At 40.2% G+C, this 20,433-nt stretch overlaps 1 protein-coding gene across 5 annotated transcripts in view; it reads right to left on the bottom strand.

Moving 5' to 3' along the window:
* LAMA4 (laminin subunit alpha 4) overlaps positions 1 to 20,433 on the bottom strand; it is a 129,902-nt gene that overhangs the window by 68,095 nt on the left and 41,374 nt on the right. For 2 of the 5 annotated variants that reach the window (XM_074333455.2, XM_019735050.3), the window contains exons 4-7: positions 19,024 to 19,148; positions 13,240 to 13,320; positions 3,723 to 3,937; positions 1,338 to 1,433 (exon numbers count right to left, since the gene is read on the bottom strand). In XM_074333455.2, the coding sequence (XP_074189556.2) occupies positions 1,338 to 1,433; positions 3,723 to 3,937; positions 13,240 to 13,320; positions 19,024 to 19,148 (517 nt within the window). The remainder of the gene's footprint in view (positions 1 to 1,337; positions 1,434 to 3,722; positions 3,938 to 13,239; positions 13,321 to 19,023; positions 19,149 to 20,433) is intronic. The other 3 variants (XM_019735053.3, XM_088795506.1, XM_019735054.3) reach the window with 2 other exon arrangements.

The raw sequence follows: 20,433 nt of genomic DNA, 5'->3' as shown, positions 1-20,433 counted from the left end.
CGGTATGACCTCCTGCCTGGATGAACACTTCCGCAGAAGGAGGTATGTAGGACATCACTGTGAATATTGCTCCCTGATACCTGATGAACCTGGACACATGGTGAGGTAGGTTGTGGTTTCTCATTATTCCCTGAGTTTCACGTTTGAGTTCCTCTGACACTGTAATCACCTCCTAGGGACCCAGTGCCCCCCTGGGGCACACTCACAAAACAACCTTTGAAACTACCCTGTTCTCAATCTCTTTCCCTCAGACTGTGCTCTCTTCTAGAGGACTGATAAATGGAGATTAAAGTGTTAATGGTTGTTAATATGTTAATTTGTTACTTGAAGGTTAACATGATCTTACTCGTATGCTCTCTCAAAGGAATGACTTCCCAACCTGCACATCAGCTGCTGGGGAAGATACATAGGGCCAGGAAGGCGTCTTGATGTCCTTAAAGTGACCTTGCTTAGGGGACTACCCATGCTATCGGTGTGTAAACTTTGCCCTGCTTGTGCCTGACATGTTGTGCCATCTTTTAAAATGTGATTCATTGGTAATATTAACCTCTTGCGCCCAGAAGGACTGAGAGGCTAAGATACTTTTGTTTGGGAGAGGGGATACCTAATGTTAAAACAGTCTTTAAACCACTCTATTTAATGGTAAATATTACTTACTTTCTTGAGAGAAGGCTTTCTAAGGCAAAGTTTTCCTTAAATCCTTCTAAGAATCACGTTTGAACTATTCTAGACTAAGGGCTTGGAGGGTGCTTGAAAAGTCATTAAGACTAGCTCTGGGCATTTGTTTTGAAATGTTTCAGCATGTCCTTGCACCATCAAGATTGCTCATGATTTGATTGACAAGAGTGACAGAGAAATTCTGTAAGTAAATATGGCAGCTCCTTTTCATAAGGCCTAAATATTTTATGTCTGGTGCAACTTCAGACTTGGAGTGACTTGGGTAAAGCTGCTTAAATCTCTTGGTATCCCAGTTTTCCCAGTGTCTGTGTATCATATTATGTGAGGATCTGAAGAGAAAAAGGAGCTAAAATGAATACAGTCACTGGGAATTGTGTTTCTGAATTTACCTTTACCTATGAGGTAAGATGCTAAACTTCAAGACTTGATAAAATACGTTTTCTAAAATAAATGTGTTTAAATGTAAATCACTCATTTGCCAATTGGAATGAAGTAGAATGCTGAATATCTTCTGTTCATTTGGTTGAGGCACAGTCAGGGTTAAAGCCAAGGGTGGAACTCGGCAGTGTCTAGAGAGTGGGTATTGCATAACTCTTAATCCTACACCTGCAGCACATTAGAGAGAGTGGAGTTAGTCAATCATGTACTGTTATTTTTACTTATGGTTGGGCAGTCCATGCCTGTGGGGGGTTCAAAACCTTCTTCCAAGCATTCTCCGGTTACACTGTCACATGGGCCTCCCCCACAATTGCACACTGTGGGAAACAAAAACAAGAGATTAGGGATTCATTTCTTAATGCTTTAAATATGGCAATGTTCTCATGGTTTCTAGAAATATTAGCTATCAGTATATAATTCCTCAATGGGGATTGCTTATACTCTTTCCTTAAGACTGTGTGGAATCTATACTATAGAGATTATGCCCCTCACCCAATTAACCCCCAGCTCAGTGAGACTTTCAAAGATGACCCTAGGGAAAAAGTAAATTTAAAACTTCTAGGACTGCTCTCCAAATTGTTTGGGATTCTGACATGACTGCGCAACTGCTTCAGTCCAGAAAGAGCCCACGGAGCCCATTATACAACGAGAATCTGATAGCCTTTCATTGTGGATTGATTCTCCGGTTTAATCCAACTCTAGGGATGACCATTGCTAGGTGTGAGGGAGGAGCAGCCCAGCGAAGAGAGAGTGAGGAGGCCCACGAGCAAATCTTGGCTTCCACCGTGTTTGACCCTTGGCAAGGCTGCTTCTAAACCTCCACGTGATAGCCATCAATGGGATGGCTAGAAATAACGTCGTGGAAAGAATTAGGAACATGTTTACATGAATTTCGAAGACCTGAGAGCCTGTTATTCATCTACTGATGATTTTCAAGAAAGCCTTTTGAAAACAAAAACGAAAACAAAACACCTATCTCATCAGATGGTTCATTTGCCATTGAGTTTTGGAGTGGAAATTTGTAATTAGAAAGGATTTCCTAGGATAGCAATAAGCTGGAATAGAATTGTGAAAATTTCCCCACCTCTTAACCATCTTTACAGAAAAATCATAAAAAATTAGCTTCGAGGGGAGCATGCATTTATTACATTTCAGCGGTTTAATGTTCCACAAAATGTAAGATCCTGCTTAATTCAGCAAGATCCTGCTTTATTGCTTCTAGCAGGTTCTTTTCTAAGAATGATGTGCATCTATGTAACTTACAATAAATTTAGTAAATATTTTGAGAATCAAGGCTTTGATTTTTGCCAGCACGCTTTCTTTTCTTTTCTTCTTCTTCTTATTAGTTTCAGGTATACAAAACAATGTAATAGCTAGACACTTATACCCCTCACAAAGTGATAACCCCCTCCCCCAATCTACTACCCCTCTGACATCGCATACAGCTGTTACATTTGCGCTGTCTCTATTCCTTATGCTGTACTCCGCTTCTTGTGTCTATAGATATATATTATAGTTGACATTCATTATTATTCAGCTTCAGCTTCAGGTGTACAGCGCAGTGATCAGGTATCTACACCATCCCTGAGGTGGTCTCCCTAATAAGACAAGTGTCCATAGGATACCCTACAAAGTCTTTACAACATTATTGATTATATTCCCCAAACTGTCTTTCGTATCCCCGTGGCAATCTTGTAGTTACCGGTTGACCAGCACTCTTTCTGATGCCTGCTTTCTTTCTTTAATCTGAGTGCACACAGAGCTCCTCTCTTCCTTCTGTCATTTCCAGTATTATGCCTCTCTGCACTTTGCTTCCTTGTAGACATGTTTACTTTATTGTGACTTCTGTAGATCATACATGTTTCCTGCTCAATCTTAAATTTCTCACTTCTGAAAATCTTTTGAAGTGAGAATCTGTTTCAGTGAGGGGATTTCCACTGGGAAATCCCCCTCAAAGTCACAAAAGAGCAAGAAATATTCAGTGTCAGCCTTCCTTTATTTTTAGAGGAAAGCAATTTAACTTTACTTCTGAAAAGCTTCACTCTATGTGGCAAATGTTTTAGAGAAATTATGAATAAAATTTTTACATTTTGGTCTAACTGAAGTCTAACCAGGAAGATTTATTATACTTTCCCTGAGATACTATGACAATTGGGGGAAACTGAGGGATGATTAAACTCTACCCTTGGCTTGCTCACCTCTTTTACTGAAATGTCTGTTTCACCGAACATAGCTGAAAAATGGGACTTAGCTTCCAGAATAAGAAAACAAATGTGAACCATGCAAGTTTTCATTCAGCTGGCCAACAATAGGCAATCCATGGGAGTCTGATTTACTTCTTTGATCAAAATTGGAAGGGTATGAGATGATAAGACAAAAGTTCATTGTGTCAGTGTCTCATGGTTCATTCTATCCATGAGCTAAGTTACATTAGTAGCCTTGATGATGATATCTACCCCTGGTGAGTTTGGAATCTACATTTCTAAGAATGTACATTGCCCTGGAAAAGTGACAAAGAAGCATTTGTGATATTTCCCCAAGATAAATCACCTAAATTCAGTATACATGTTGGCCTGGTAGCTGTCTTAGGATTTACAGTACTGTACCTGCACAGTTCTTGGCTATCCTGGCATCCCCGTAGTAGCCAGGGGCACAGCGTTCACACCTGAATCCAGTGGTGTTGCGTAAGCAATTCCTGCACTGCCCAGTGACCTCATCACAATCTTCAAAGATCAGGTTGGGATCTGAATTTCCACTGCAGTCACATTTCTTGCAGGTGTTTCCAATCAGCAAGGGGTTTCCATAGTAACCAGGAGCACATCTGAAGGGTAATGACATGTGAAAAATTTAGCGGCCATAGGTTTTCTTCCATTTTATCTTTTTTCCCACCTAGAAAAAATGTAGTGAATATCTGTGGGTTGCTCTCCTAGAATCCATTCACGGCTTCCACCTTCCTAATAGGACTAGGCTTGGTTTTTAAGGAGCCACCCCTATCCATCGTATTACAGCCCATTTAGTTTGGCAAGACCTCCAGACGTAGGAGTATCTGGATATGAGTAGTGCGTGGGCATTTTTCGCCATCCCAACAACTGGACTACTGGACACTATATGATGGATGGTGCTAGAAATGTTAAATACTCTGCAATGAGATGCACCACTAAGGCACAGCTAAGAAGTGTCCTGGAAAAATGCTAATAAAACCTTTGTTGAGAAACACTGGTATAAAGCATCATCTGCCTTGAATTGTTCTAATAACTTTAACCTGAGCCAATCAGTGCCTGGCCAAAATAGATTGGCTCTGGAGTGATTCAATCAGAGTGTAGGTCAGTGTTCTTTTGTGAGGGTTATGGGAAGACATGTTCTCCATCTGCAGGTGAATGAAGTGGCAGGTAGTGCTCTTAGCTCCAGCAGCCATCTTGTGACTGAGGGAAGGCAGCATGGAGACAAAGCAAAGGGCAGAGTTGAGAATACCATGGATAAACAGAGTTGGAGCCCAGATGGCCTTTCTTCTGGATGTTTTAGATATGTGAGCCTCCAAAGGCCAGGCACCTAACTGCATTTGTGGTGAGGGCAGAGCTGATGCCTATGGTCTTGCTGGCTGGGCCCTTAATGAGAGAGCCTAGCCCAGTTGGAGAGTGGAGCCTGAAATCTATACAACCTTTATTTCCCTTGCCAAGATGTGCACTCTGGGTAGGACTGCTCTGCTCAGAGGAAGAAATGCCTTTCTCTATTTTTCCCAAAGGTGCCCCGTGGGCCAGCAGAGGCCCTGCTATGAGTGGTGGGACTGCAGGCCCCATCGAAGGGGGCAGCTTCTACTCCGCTCCTGTCAGCTATTGCCAGATTGTAGCCTTGCGGGAATGAAGCACCTGTGTTACCAGATCCTCCTATTTTAAAGAAATAAATTGAAATTTGCATTTTATGTGAAATCTCAATTTTTAAAGGCTGGCTCAAACTTTGTAAGAATACTAGATGAGCCAAACTACACGTTTGCTGGCTGGCTGTGGCCTCCTTTCTGCTGGGGATCCCAAACTACAGTCAAAGACTGGCTTACTGGCAGTGGAGATGCTCTGGGAGTGTCTGGAAAGAATGTGCAATCACACCCTCATGGGACTGAAGGGCAGGCATAGGAGTTAATTCTGACATGAGAGAAAAAAAGGAAGAACTAGGGAAGGTTTTTGAGTGCGATAAAAGTGGTGGTGAAGGAAGCCAGCATTAGCTTCAGAGTACAGCATGGTCTGCAGTCTGGAACAGGGAGACCAGGGTGGAGTGTGGATGGCCTGGGCGAGGGCACTGGCCTTGGGAATGGAAAGGAAGGGAGGAATTTCCAGGGAAATCAACAAGACCTGGCCAGAGTAATGAAACACTATATTTTAAAAAAGCTTCCATTTAGAATAATAAAATAATGATTCAGAACATTTGGAAAATAGAGAAATGAATCATTGTTCAACATTTTGCACATGACATTCCAGCCTTTATTCCTATGTCTCAGTTTTTTGCTGTAGTTGTAATGATGGTGTATGTTCAGTCTTTACATACCTTGACTTGCCAGGTACATCATAGCTTCACTTAGGTGAGTTTGCTTAGTTACCACAGACCCTGGGAGGTAGGCCACATAGGTCTGGCATTCTGAGGTTGAGAGGCCACTTTGGTTTTCCAGGCTCACATAGCTAGGAAGTCACAGCACAAGACCCAGACCTTCTGACCCTCATGGTCTTTCCTTCACTCCACCCTGGACCACACTGCTGCTGCTATAAATGAATGAGTGAATTCATCCAACAGAGGGACAATTCATGTCTCTTTTATGTAAGTCACAGAAAAACAGGAAGAGGAAAAACGCATACTCCATGCACTGAAAGAACAGGAAAGGAATTAAGCATAATTATGCATAATATGAATTCTAGGAATCAAGGTTTATGATAAAGATAAGGGTGCATGTAAGTGCCACAAAACCTACAAAGAGACACCCCCAAGAGGAAGTGTTCAATGAATTTTTTATTCATACTCATTTCTTTGCACCTCTGATTTATTGGCTCCTAAGACAGCATAAATCATTCCTCTATGGAACATGTGGCTGGATTGGATTTCTAACCTTTGCTGCAGTTCACCAAACAGACTCCAAGGCTCATTGAAACGGGAATCAGACCGGCCACCACAATGTGTAGCTGGGAACCTTGAGGTCCAGTAATGAAGGGACTTGCCCAAGTTTGCAGAATCCAGATTCCAGTTACTTTATTTACTCTGTTTATTTCCATTGTATTTGATTGTCCCACTATATTAGATTGTATCCTGGTCTTCCACAAGAGAAAAACCAAACTCTATTCTGAAGTTGGAATTTCAATCACAGTGGAAACCTACTTTGAGTTTCAAGAACGTCTTTTGGTAGTAGGTTCAGAGGTAACTCTGAAGTCATTGTCCAAACATTAACCCTACAGATTTTACAGAATGAGTATGCAAAGATTTCTTACTCATAGTCCCCTATAACCCCCGACTTTTATAAATAAGGAAACGAGAGCATGAAGAAGCTAAACTATTTGTTCATTATTACAGGGCTCAAACCAATTATGGGACTCCAAGTTTAATGTACTTTCCACTCCACAAGTCTGACATTAATCGATTAATCAACTAGTGATTATAATAGTTGAATAATCAAATGCTATGAATGAACTTAATTCCTGCCCTCAAAGAAGAAAAAAGAGGATATAAAAGGACAAGCACTTGGATTTAGGGTCAGCATTGTGGCTACCCAGTAACTTGGGACTATTTTTTTTTCTTCCATAATCTCATTTCTAGCTTTATTAATGACTTGATTCATGGAGGGGAAATAAACTTAATAAATTTACAGTGTAAATGAAAGAACTGTGGCATATGAACTTTGTCATTTCATTTAGTGATCATATTATCTGAGCAAAATTGAAAAAAAAAATGTTTTGTGGAAATAAATCAGACTCAATTTTTACTAACTATTGTTTTTGGAAATTTTGGAGCTTTTTTTGCTCTCCTTTCTCTTTCTCCTCTGCTTCTTCTCCCAGGGCCACACAGCTGTCAGTGAATGTCTTTATCAAAGATGCCAAAACTTCCAGGTGGCACAGAAGCCTTTCTCTGTAGCTGCCATTGGGAATAAATTAAATGATGAAAAAAAATGTACCTGTTGCATAGTAGGTATCATATAAATGCTCTCTACATCTCTATGAAAGATGAAGAAATAAGGCTAAGAAAATGTAAGTAACCCATCAGGTTCACAGGGCAAGAATCCAGAAGTGGGACAAGGCAGAGTATAGAAAGTCACAAGAAAAATTCTATACAGGTAACAGGGCTGATAGCTTACATTTGAAAAATTTGAAACATTTGGTGCCTGCAGAAGGAATCACACTAAATTCCTGAATCACAATAAGCCTCAATAAATGTTAGCTTTCTCTTCCTCCTCCTTCTCTATTTTTTTCTATCACCAAGGCCATCACCAAAATCATTATTACTGCCATCATCACTGTCTCTGATGTACTGTGTTCTGCCTTTCCTGTGAGGGTTGTAAGGTCCCCTTGGATTTGCTTTGATTTACCGCATTCTTCTCCCCTGATCCTTAAGTAACAAGATCCACGTGATAAGTCCTCACACAGTCTTAGCATGTCTCCCACTCCACTGCAAAATTGAACAGATGAAGGTATACTATCAAGTTGTCATGGGAGACAATGTAGAATACTGAGGCCTTGAGATCATATATAATCATTAACTGGAAACACTGGCTTGAACATTGAGGGTCCTGGGTGTTGGTTTCAGGTTTACCACTAAACAATTGTATGACCTCAAATTAAGGCCCCTCATGTCTCAGAGTCTCAGGCTCCTCATCTTTAAAATGTAGTACTTAGGGGCAGAGGAAAGGTCACATGGAGATGAAAATTGCAAAACTCCTGTCGATAAGGCTGTGCATTTTATAGTCATTTAAATCAGACCATAATTTCTATTTGCAACCTCTATTTAGCCAGAGAGCAGTGACTTAACTCACTCAGTTCTGGGTCACCCTTTTCCATTTTCCTGGCATGAGTTGGGAATTGAGGGGTCAACTGGGGGAAGAAATGACTGACTTGTCACTACATGCTGCCTTTTAAAAGGAACATTAAAGGCACTGGTGTTGTTTTAGTAAAAGAAAAAAAAAGTGTTACTAAAACGAATTCAACTGAGTGTCTACCATGTGCCAGATACTGTGATGGGGAGAGAGGACAGAGAAATGAGTAAGATGTTACTCCTGTTGAAAAACAGCTTAATGGTACAGATTAAAAAAAAAAAATTGTGTGATTTGGGGCAAGTGTCTTAACCTTTTTGTATCTCACTTTCTTCCTCTGTAAATAAGGATGAAAAAGAATTTCATAGGATTTTATTTTTAGACTTAAATGTATGATTGCATGCAAAGTGCTTACAACAGTGCCTGATAAGATAGTAAGCACTCAACTAACGTTAGTTATTATTTTTATAATTATCATCATACTACAAGGTGGTAAGTTCTACAGTTGATCTACTGGATTTTGGGAGCAGCACGTCCAACATGTGGAGTTTAAAATGTGAGGTGGGAAAAGGACTTTGGGAAGAGACAGGCAGGGGCCAGAGCAGGTTACGAAACACTGACCTGTCTGTGAAGACAAGTGTGTTTGAGCTGTTTTACATGGTACAGTAGGAGGCTTATGTTTTATGCTTTAGACCAGTGTTTCTCAAACTTGTGTGTAGTATGGATCCCTGTGAAAGGAAAAACATTTTCATAGAAAACCTCTTCCAGTGTTCATTTGAATTATCTTTAAATATTTCGAACATAAAACTAGGTAGAAACTCCTTATGTCTGTGGCTTTTATACATCTGGAAAACAAAGATAAACTTTCCAAATAAAACACAAACAAAACCAGAAAACTAATCAAATTCAAATTAACAGTATTAATTCAAGACCGTGGTTGATGTCTTGTTGCTACCAAATAGCCACTTGTGATAGGACGTCGTAGAGGACTGCCTGAGTTCTGCATGCATGGCCTGCCGTGTGCTAGCTGATGATTCAGTTTGCCTTGATTTCATGCCATCCAGCCTCCAGTTGTCTGTAATGTGCCACTGATACACTATCAGCTGTTATTTTCTCCTCAGCTCTACGGCAGCAGATCTCTCTTTATTACAAAGTGGTACTATAGAGAGTCCATAACATGTTCAATTATCTTTTTTCTCAAGATTATCAACGAAATTAGACAGAAAATTAATATTCACTGAGAACCCATCAATCTCCATGAATATTTCCAAGGACACCAGGGGTTCTTGAGAGGCAGTTTGAGAAACTATGTTTAATATTATGGGTGTGGTATTGAAGCACAGCAGTAATTCACAAGGCAGTGAGAGGACTGGCAATAGAATTCAACACAGTCAAAACGGGTCCCTGGGCCTAACCCCTAGAGGTTCTTTTACAATGGGGCAAGGAGGCGGTTTGAGGAGGGCTCAGAGACCCAAAGGATTTCAGGACATGCTCATACACAGTCAGATTTAAAAACCACCTCTTGATTAAATAATCTCTAAGTACAGAAACACCCAGAGTGTTCTTGGTTTGGACTAATTTTTATTTTTGTTTGACATAGATACTCATCCAAATCAGCTGCCTAGTTTGAAAAGATCTTGTGGAGAAGTCAAAGTTCACAAATACACTGAAAACATAGATTAGATGAAATTTAACTGGGACAACTTCACATCTTGGCTGTTAAAGTGAAAACAGAAACCCGCTCTCACTCAGTTCCAGGGTCAAACACAAATCAAAAGCAGCTGAGACCACCTCCTTTTAGACGAGCCAGCCCCTCCTTCTACTACCCTCTTGAAGAGCCTTTGCTTGACTTTCCATTTAGCATTCCCTTTTTCCTGCCTTGCAATGGATGGTTTTCAGGTTTGTCTCCTCCCCTAGCCTTGACTTTCATGGAGAACAATCGATCATGTCTGAGATGTTTCCGTATCCCTACCCCCTCCACCAATCTGCTGTGTGGTCAATTCCACTTTGAGGAAGAATCTTCTGGATGGTCAGGTCAATTTTAGATGTAAAAGACCTGAGTTACATTCTCTTTAGAAGTGTAAGGTGTGAGGGAGGGTGAACAGAGGAGGGGAGGGGAAGAGAAGTTGCTGTAGGTGATTCTGTCCCAAAACAGATGACAGACCTTAGAGAGGACGCTAGCTTCCAGCACCTTTGTAAATCCAGCCTCCTGTCCAAGGGAATCTAGTAACAGATTAACAATTTTTCTCCTGCATATCACAGACTCATCGAATTCATTAACTGTCAACGTTTAAACTAGAAGACCCTTAGGAAGACATTTGGGAAAACTGTATGGGGACAGGGAAAGAGTCCAGGTTTTTAAGCTAAACTGAAAATCCAGGTTCCCTCACACAGCAGTGATGTGACTTTAGACAAGTCCCATTGCCTCCCTGTCGTGCGGGAGACCCTGCTCGCTGCACCATTTGTCATGCGAGGCAGCCTGCAGGGCCTCTGGTCCCACTCCCCACATAAAAACGCAGGGCATGGTGAGGCCAAAAAGGAACACACACGGAGCCATAGGTGGGGGAGTCATACCACTATATTCTCTCTGGCGGCACTATACTCTCACTGGAGGCTGGATCCACACAGTCCACAAACCGCCATCCACGCTTGCCAGCCCAGCCGCCATCTTCTTGCTAGCCCCCATTCTTCTCTCTCTTCTTAGCCACAGCAGTTATATTAGTGCCCAATGGCTCACTGGTTACAGCTGACGGCCAACTAGCCACAGCTGATGGCCATGCAATCACAGTTGGCCATTTACTACCTGAGCCAGCACCTGTCTATGTGAGGCCGAGAGCCTGGAAACTACTCTCTGGGGCTCCGCCCCCACACTCCCCTAGCCTCAGCTTCCTCATCTGAAAAATGACAAAATACAACCTCCTCTCAGGGTAGTTATGAGGCTGAGAGATGAGGCATATAAAACAAGGAGGACACAGGAAACAATAAAGGGCACTATTTACTTCAAAGCCGTAATTTCTAGCCAAGGAAACTAGATTCAGGGAAACGAGCCTCTTGTCCCAGGCACGCATGCCAGTGGTGGAAACTGGACAAGGACCACAATGACTCATACTGTCACCAGTTAATTTTTATTGAGCATTTATTAAGTGCCAGGTGCCATAGTCAAAACTTGACAGTATCACCTCACAACATTCCTATGAGGTTGGTATTTTTATTTTCTCCATTCTGGAGATGTGGAAATTGGCACTTAGAGGTTAAATAATTTGCCCAGGAGGATCACAAAGGGCTAGAGCTGAGAAACAAACTCAGCCAGGCCCATACTAAATCTCGTCAACACTCTATTTCCTTTTCCCATACTAGTGTTTTCACCTCCACCCTATCAATGCAGGTCCAGCATAAGCACCAGATCGGACCCAGCCTTACTGGGTGATGGCAGGTCCCAGCAGCCTCTGATGTGGGCTGCGGGATTTAATATCTACAATCCCACGTCTCAGGTGGCCAGGCTGTCCTGTGCGAGGGTCCCCCCCACTGTTGCTGACAAGAACCTGTGGCTGCATCCCTGTGTGATCTGCAGGAGGCAGCCCTAGGGGCCAAGATTACTTCACTTCTGGGAGCTCTTGCATTTGGCCAGCAGGGCTCTACCTGACGCCAACAATTCCCCTTGCAGGAGCCATTGAATATCCATCAGCTGCTTAATCCTTATCAGACTAAACTGAGTTTCACCTCAGACACGGATAAAGCTCCATCCCTGGCTGAGTAACCATCCTCTCAGACCCCCACTGAGCCAGAACATGAGTAAATCAGGTGCCTCATATTCCTGGTCCTAATGTAAGGAAATAGAAAATGACTGTGTTGTAAACATCAATGAACCAAAAACGATCATCCCTAGCAGTCTGTCCTAAAGGATGAAATTACTATGGGTCCTCAGCTTTCACTTTCCTTCTTCTCTTACAGGAAAAAAAAAAAAAAAAAGGAAAAATCCTAGAACTCTTTAGCAAAAGAATTATCCACACTTTGCACATTTAATAGTCGTAATAGTGATGCCCTCAGTATAGAAATTTTCTCTGTACCACAGGCACTGTGGCTTTTTTGAGTCCCAGAACTACTCTTTGCGAGATAAAGGGTGTCTCCTCTGGGAGTGAGATGGCTTGTAATTTAAGGTTTACATTTTGAGCCCCAGGTGGAGATTGTGAGCCATACTCAGGGCACTCGGGAGTGTGCTATTGTGAAGTGAGCACGTGGCAGATATTGGACTAGAAGTTTGGCCCATCCTTCTTGGGCCCCCCCTTCTGTCTTTGTGACACCACGTATCATTCTGCTGCCTACGCACAATGTTGAGGTCAACATCAATGCTATTTGTGTTAAAAATAAGAAGACTTCTCTGTGAGATCTTTTTTTAGTGAAACCCATTTTATCACGGAGAACTGTGAGCAGCTGACAGGTGGGGAGAACGGGAAATGTCTTGCCAAGAAATCACTGAGCGGGAAGCCTGCCATTCTTAGTCCCTAAGGACTTTCTTGTTTGAGCAGAGACCAGTGCAACTTAAAGAAAAGTGTTAGGTATCAATACCAAACAGGGGTTTAGAATATCCAAACTCTTCATAGCATTTGTTTACTTTTCAGAGGAGAAGATGGTGTAAAGAATGAGTTAAATAACAGATTCATGCTTTTTTTCAATATCTTTCAATGTACTGCTCTGATAGAGGATTGTTTGTTCTATTTTATTTCAGTGTATTTCAATGTATTTTCAATGTAATGCTCTGGTAGAGGATTGGGTTCACTTATTTACCAGGGAAGCCTTACTCATACTACTGGTTCTCAATGATGGAGAGAGAGTGGAGTGTTACCAAAACCATCCAGGGAATCTTTTCAAAATACACATATTCATTTCTTCTCTCCCTGCCCACTTTTTCTGAGATGTGGCCCTGACCCGGACCCCTAGGGAGCATATTGTTATATCTGTATCTGGGACATGGGATTTGGGAAAGATCCCCCACCAGTTTCTGAAATTTGATCCCCCACTCCCCCTCTCAAGCCCCACTGAATGGGAGTATGGCAGAGCTGATGAGTGTAAGAAACAGAAAAACTTCCTTTGATCCACATGGAAAATAGCAAATTTTTTTAGCCTACCTTTCACAGTTAGGTCCAGCATAGTTTTCTTTACAAATACACCGAACAGCTCCATTTTTCCTGTAGCAGGATTCTGCAAAACTAGAATTGTAAGAGAATATTAGAAGCCAAGTCCATATATCACTGTAGAGACCTCAACGTTTGATTAGATCACCTGTATCTTGGTCCCCCTCAAGTTCAAATGGGTGAGGTGATTTGCTTTATTTAAATTAAATCCTCTTCCTTTTGGTAAAGTTTAGACCAGCAGTCTCAGGCAGAAAATGTCACACTCCATTTGGGAAACCATTTCCCACGTCTACCTTACTTATTTTTCAATAGAGGCATTTCATTATTTTTGCTTGAAGCAGTGGAAATTTCCAGAACATCAGATATATATTTAATGAAAGTCTAAAACACATATTCCAAAGTCAGAAACAATCAACTTTTACCTGAAATTTTAGATTTATATAATTTTCTCTTATCTGTACCACTTTCTTGTATACATTTGTATGTTTCCCCTTTTTTTCTGCACTAGATCTCTTCTACTCTTCATGAACAAATTCTAAACTACATTGTCTCAACAGAACCTTAATTTCGTTCATGTGTACCTTGAAGATTGGGAATAAAGGGTGCAGGGACATACTCAGCTGATCAAAGTCACAAAGTAAGTACTCAAGCAAGAAAGAGGACCCATAGTAAAATGATTTAGTCCATGGAATCTCCCTCTCTTGATTCTTCTTCTTTTTTTCAGATAATAAAAATTAGGAGACAGAACAGAAAAGTAATAAAAATATTGATTCAGCAGAATAAATAACCATCTTAATTATTAAGGCAGGGGGAGTGGAATATTACTCTCCACATGTTTGGAACATTCTATATTGACACATGAATCCAGCCAGAGGAGGTGGGTGTGAAAATTTTCGAAGACTTCTAAATTAGTTTTGGTTTAGGTACTGTATAATCAATGGAGTGTGACCTGCTGTTCTCACATTCCTGCATGCATCAGCATATTTACCCTAATGGTCTTCAGAGGAAAGCAAATGGATGTGTTCACTTTGTTTGAAGACATTTATAAAATCAGTCAGGAAACAATATGTGTTTCTCGGTGAAAGGCAATACCCACAATTTATTTTTTCTAGCAGTTTGATTAAAAACATTCCAACGAAATAACATTTCTTTGGCTTTTCCTCTTTAGTTTTGCTTGTTCTTAGTCCTTAGCCCACTTAAAGAAACACTGTCAGTTTAAGAGTCCAAAACATGCACAAACTCTCCTGCATGTTTCTTTGAAGATGTTTCACGCAACAGTCTGCCCACGGCTTGAAGGACTGAAACATCTGCGGGTGTCTGGAGTCATCTGCCTTGAGCTAATGTCCTGCTGTTTCAAACAGATGACATTTTCTTTAATGAGAGCGATTACCATAGCTACTAGTAGACATAGAGGATGTCTGGCCAGCACCAAAATAAATAAATGAATTCTGTGCAAACGGTCCCTGGGAATAGCTGCGTGACCATCGGTCTTTGTGGGGGAAGACTCAGAGGCGGTACCAGCCACTGAGGATTCCTTTTTTGTTTTTCATCAGTATTGTTTATATTTTTCTTAGGGTAAAGTCTGTTTTTGGCTAGGGAAATGAAAATACTGGGTTTTGCTCAGCCCAGACTAACAGCTACGTATGGCGCCCTCTCTAAGTGGAAGGAAACCTTTTGCTCTTGGGAAACCCTCAGGGAAATTAAACGAAAATAGACAGCACTGTTTGTTTGCTAAACTCTTTCAGACATTATTTCCTTGCTGTCTGATGTGGCTGTGGTAACTGGAAATCCAAATCTTGGGTCTGTAGGTTCAAATATCAGATCTTTGAAAGTGTAATTCAGACTCCATATTTGGTGCGCCCTTCTGAGTTCAAATAAAAGTCCTGGCAGTTTAATTTTTATAGAAAGCAGCAATATAAATTTTTAAAAAGCTGATGTATATTTGATTTTTGGTGAGATATTTGATTAGTGTTTGAGATCAGTTAACTAAGTCAATAATCAGGCCAGATCAAAGGCTAGAATTTTATAAGATCCAGGTAAATTTGTCCTGTTCTATGACCACATACTATCTCGCCCACAACCCCCCCACCCCTGCAAACTTTTTATAGTCAGTTTTTTTTCCCCCAAGGAACTCTGACATTTGCCACTATAGAGAAAGCAGATCTCTCACACCTTCCCCAATTCCTCCTCACTCCTACATAATGTTCTTATAGGTGGTGTATTTTTGCTTTCTTGTTAATTTTCAGGTTTTTCAACTTCACATCTGTACTAATGAGACTTCAGTTTTTCACGTCTGTGAATATGTATGTAATGGCAGAGCACATTCCCTTAGACCTTTGCATTCTGTTTTGAACCTGGATCCACTCACACACAGAGAGAAAAAACATAGGTGGAAATGGTGATCCTTGCTGCCTATGGAAACTGTTTCCTCTTTCAAGGCAGGAAGCTTATTACCCAATTAGCATGTTTCTGCTTCAATTATTTGAGTTAGCCTGCAGAATACCTTCTTGATCAACTGAAATGCTGGATACTCTAGCTCCAAAGGAAAAGGTCATTTGCTTTAGGAGCTTCATAATAGTGCTGTATTTTGAACTATCTTAATGAAGGCAGGATTTTTGGACTGTTTTATTCATTGCTGTGACCAGTGACTGGTCCATAAGTGCTCCATAGATATTTCTGATTGCACATAGACAAGACTTCTCAGTCCATAGAAAGGCAGTTCCAAAAGTCTCTTATCTTAAGACATAAATGTCAGATAATTTAGATAAGCAAGTCTTGTCCTAAGAATGGGGCAAAAAGTGCAAAAGTCAGAAAACACAATTAGAAGGAAGCATTTGGGACGGCCTTTCCAATTCATTTGTTAGTTTCTAAAGAAACTGGAGCTCAAAGCTTATAAACCTGTTTTGAAAAGGTGATGCTATATAACATCTTTGTTTATATGGACAAATGAGTGAAGCCTGTTATCATGAAGTTGGAGGGAAATATATTTAACAAAATAACTATACCATGTGAGAGAACAACATGCTAACCATCTCATCAGGTGTGATTAAGACTAATATTTGAAAGCAGAATATTAATGAACAATGAAAGAATACACCTAGATGAGGTAAAAGGAACTCATAAATCAGGACACACTTGAGTGGAAATAACAGAACATTTAATGTTGGAGTTTTCTACTTTCACTCTCAGTACCATCCATTTTGCACACGTTATTAATCCCATCAGACATGAAAAATCACAAAGCAAGGGCTGCGGCAGTTTAATGATTTTAAAGAAAGATGGGGCTATAAAACACCTGACTTCTTCACTGACTCTTGGACCTGACAGAGGATGTGAATAAATCACAAGCTATTAGGTGAAATGTTAGGTGATATTTGTGTTCCATTAAGGAAAAAAAATAGGGGGACATTTGGTGGTCATATTTTCTTTTTATAAGAAAGTGTGTGTGAGTGTGTGTGTGTGTGTGTGTGTGATATTCAGGTCTTTTTAAAGTTATTTTATATACATTGTTTAATTTAATCTTTATAATAGCTATCAACTAAATACTACATCCAAAAACTTAGACTAGTACCTGACATAGAGTAAGCAGAATATAAGTGTTAGAAAAAATATAAAGTATGTGTTACTAAAGCTAACATCTACCATACACTTTTCCATGTGTAAGGTGCCAATCCAAATGCTCCACACACACTATCTTAATCTAACTCTATGAGGCAGATCCTTACACCAACTTTGATTTACCAAGGAAAAAACAGAGAGCAGATAAAGGAATCAGTGAATGGAGCCAAGATCTGAATCTAGTCTCCTTGATCCTAAATCCCATGGAAAGTGAGACCATTTTGGAAATCACACAGTTATTATGTGCCAAAGTGCTTTCATTATTCTTTAATTATACTTGTGATATAATTAAAAATACACACACACACACACACACACACAGTGCCAAATATATATCTACATATACACATTTTAAGAAAGAAAAAAACTGTTAAAATTATAAAACTGTTATAATTCTCAATATATACTGATAACAAAAGATTAATACAAATCACATTTGACTTCTGCAATTACAAGAGGTGCTATACTGGGGGTGCCAAAAAATGTATATAAGTGGACACTTTGGTCAACGTTGCTCAAGCAATAGTTCGCCCTAATCAGAAGTGTCTGGACACTGAGGTAACCACTTTGAGCATTTCTCGTAATTGCAGAAGTCAAGCGTGTCTCGCATTCATCTTTTGTTATTGGTATATATTGAGTATTACAATTTTTCCTTTTTTTGGCACTATATTTGTGTATATATATATATATATATATATATATATATATATATATATATTTGTTTTTTGTCCCTTACCCTGGCACAGAGTTCCTAAGATCTTTGTAATTTCCAGAGTGATAATACTGTTTTTTGTTATTCATGAGTCACTTTCAATCAAACCTCGGTTCATGCTAATGAAATGACTCTTGATGGGCCCCTAAGAAGCTTCTGGATGGAGGCTGGTCTGCCAGAAGAACCAACCACATGATCAGAGTGTTGGAATTTTCAGTCCATCCCCTCCCATGGGTGCTGAAGATTGAGTTCAATCACCAGTGATTTAATCAATCATGACTATGTAATGAAACTTTGATAAAGCTCTTGAACAACAAGGTTGGGACGCTTCTGGGTTGATGAACACACTGGTTTTCTGAGAGGCTGGTTCACCTGAAGACTGAGTACATAGAAGCTATGTCTATTCCCTCTCATCTTCCCATCCATACCTGGCCCTATGCATCTTCTCCATTGGGCTGTTCCTGAGTTGTATCTTTTATAATAAAACTAATGGTAGGTACAGGGTTTTCTGATTTCTGTGAGTCATTCTAGAGAATTACTGAACCTCAGTTGGTTTGAGGGAACCCCTGAATTTGTAGTTATCCAGGAAGAAATTTGAAAAGCTTGGGGACCCCATTTGTGGCTGGCTACTGAAGTAGGACTGAGCCCTTAACATATGGGGTCTGCATTAACTCTAGGTAGCTAGTGTCAGAATTGAATTGATTGTAGGACACACGGTTGGTATCAGAGAATTTGGAAAAACCAATTGATATCTGGAAAACCAAACACCACTACACCACTTTAATTCTACATTCTGTCATTTTCAAACCAATAAAATAGCTAATCATGACTTGATTACTGGATTTGTACATATTAGGTACCCGAAAGAATTCCATTATTTCCATTAAGATGTATTTCAATTCTCTTTAATTTTTTACTCAGGTCAAAACATAGCCACACTAAAAATTATTCTTTTTTTGGAAATCTTCTAGAGTTGATTAGCCTAAAGCATGCATTCTATTTATCTGTGTTCTAATTCTGATTGAAAAGCCTAGCTAGCTGCCACATGTATGGGGAATGTCTACTCTGTGAGAGTCAGAAGAAACACTACTACTGAAAATACTGGATTATAAAGAACTGTTGACATTACCAGTTGTGTTCTCTAGGTCAAGGGATAGCCAAGAAAAGAGGAGACTAGCCTTGCTTATACAACTTGGGAGACTTCAGTGTAGGCTTATGATGTACTAATACTTTGGGAACAGAGTCATAGCCTGCACTGCAAGTGCTTCAACTTCTCTAAAAGTGTATTTAGGCTAGAGCCCTTTCCTATATCTTTTCCAGTCTCATCTCAACATGAGGTACTCAGTTTTCACTATGGAAAAAACTTAGAACTCTAGACAGGGCCAAAAAAAAAAAAAAAAAAAGGGCCCTATAAACAATAGAAGAGACCATCTTCCTTTAGCACTTACTTGGCCACGTGGGGCAGGGGACAGGGGCATGGCTGGCAGAACCGGGGTGGTCCCCTGATGGAATCTCCGATATAACCATCTAGACATTTCTCACAGTGCTCTCCTGTTGTGTTCCGGTGGCAGTGCTGTAAGACAAAAGACAGGAAAATTGACAAGAACACAAGAGATATGTTATAGACAGTGAATCTGGGAACCAAGCAATACTTTGGGCAAAGAGAATGTCAGGCTTGACAGAATAGATGTGTACATGGATACTGGTCAGCAAAACAAATCCACGTTGGCCCCAGTCAATGCTAGAAAGTGTATACAGTGGTGCATAACTTCATCCTGGACTTCTGTGTATGCACTAGAAGCATGGGTCTCTCTTTAGAGTTTGTGTGCAAAGAAGATTATTCATCAGTTACTTGTTTCAATTCAGAATGACGATCAGAATGATCAAACTCTGGATGGTGTAGAAACATCAATTTACTGAATTAGAATAAATATAAAATGAAAAAATACAATGCCCCTGGTTCTTACCCATGACATGGGAACAATTTAAGAATTTATGGGCTTGGAAGAACAAAATGTGTCCATTTGTTGGACATAAATGAGGGCAAGGTAGATAAAGAATATTCTGACAATGAGCTGACATCTTGGACAATGACACACAAGAAATAGTAAGCTGATTTATTTGTATTTCTCCATTTGTTGTGAGGATAATTGGGGGGGAAAAAGCACAAAAAAGGCTGATTCTTCTGCCTAGAATGCCTGTTCAGCATTCAAGATCTTTACCAGTTCTCAAAAACAATCCTAGAAATTCCTCCAGGATGCTCCCCTCCTTCCACTGCCCGTGTTGTACTGTTATCATCTGCTCCCAGCCTGTGTCTTTCACCGCTCTACTGCCATCAGCTTGAATGGAGTAGGTACTCATAGCTCTTTGTGCATTGGATGGATTAATGTCTGACTAGTAGTACTCCAGAAGAGGCAGGCATGTCAGTCCACTGATAGTTTTTCTCCAACTGGACTGGGCTGGATTGCACAAGACAACACTATTAGCACGGTGGTATTTTCAACTTGACTTTCATCAGAGTATAAACTTGAATAGAGTTTTCAGTGAAAAATTATACTATTGGAATTAGAATGCCATGGAAAAGGCATTTCCCTTAGTAAGGGAATTACGCACAAAATGTATAAAAGCTTCAAGAGAACACCTTTTCTTCCAAACAGTGCTCTGTGGAGGAAGACTGGGGAAGGCAAGATAGAGCAGTAATAGGCTGAACTTTAAGATCTTTTTTCTTGATGTTTTGCATTGATGTTCAAAAGATGAGTGAGGCTCTGCTCTAAACATTTTACATGGATTAATTTACTTAATTCTCACAATAATTCTAAGATAAGTTACTATTTCACCCCATTTTACATATGAAGAGA

Source organism: Rhinolophus sinicus, chromosome 2, assembly GCF_057876585.1.
Source record: "Rhinolophus sinicus isolate RSI-liver-muscle chromosome 2, RSI-T2T, whole genome shotgun sequence".
In the NCBI taxonomy this organism is placed as follows: domain Eukaryota; kingdom Metazoa; phylum Chordata; class Mammalia; order Chiroptera; family Rhinolophidae; genus Rhinolophus; species Rhinolophus sinicus.
This window is presented reverse-complemented; position numbering and strand designations above follow the sequence as displayed.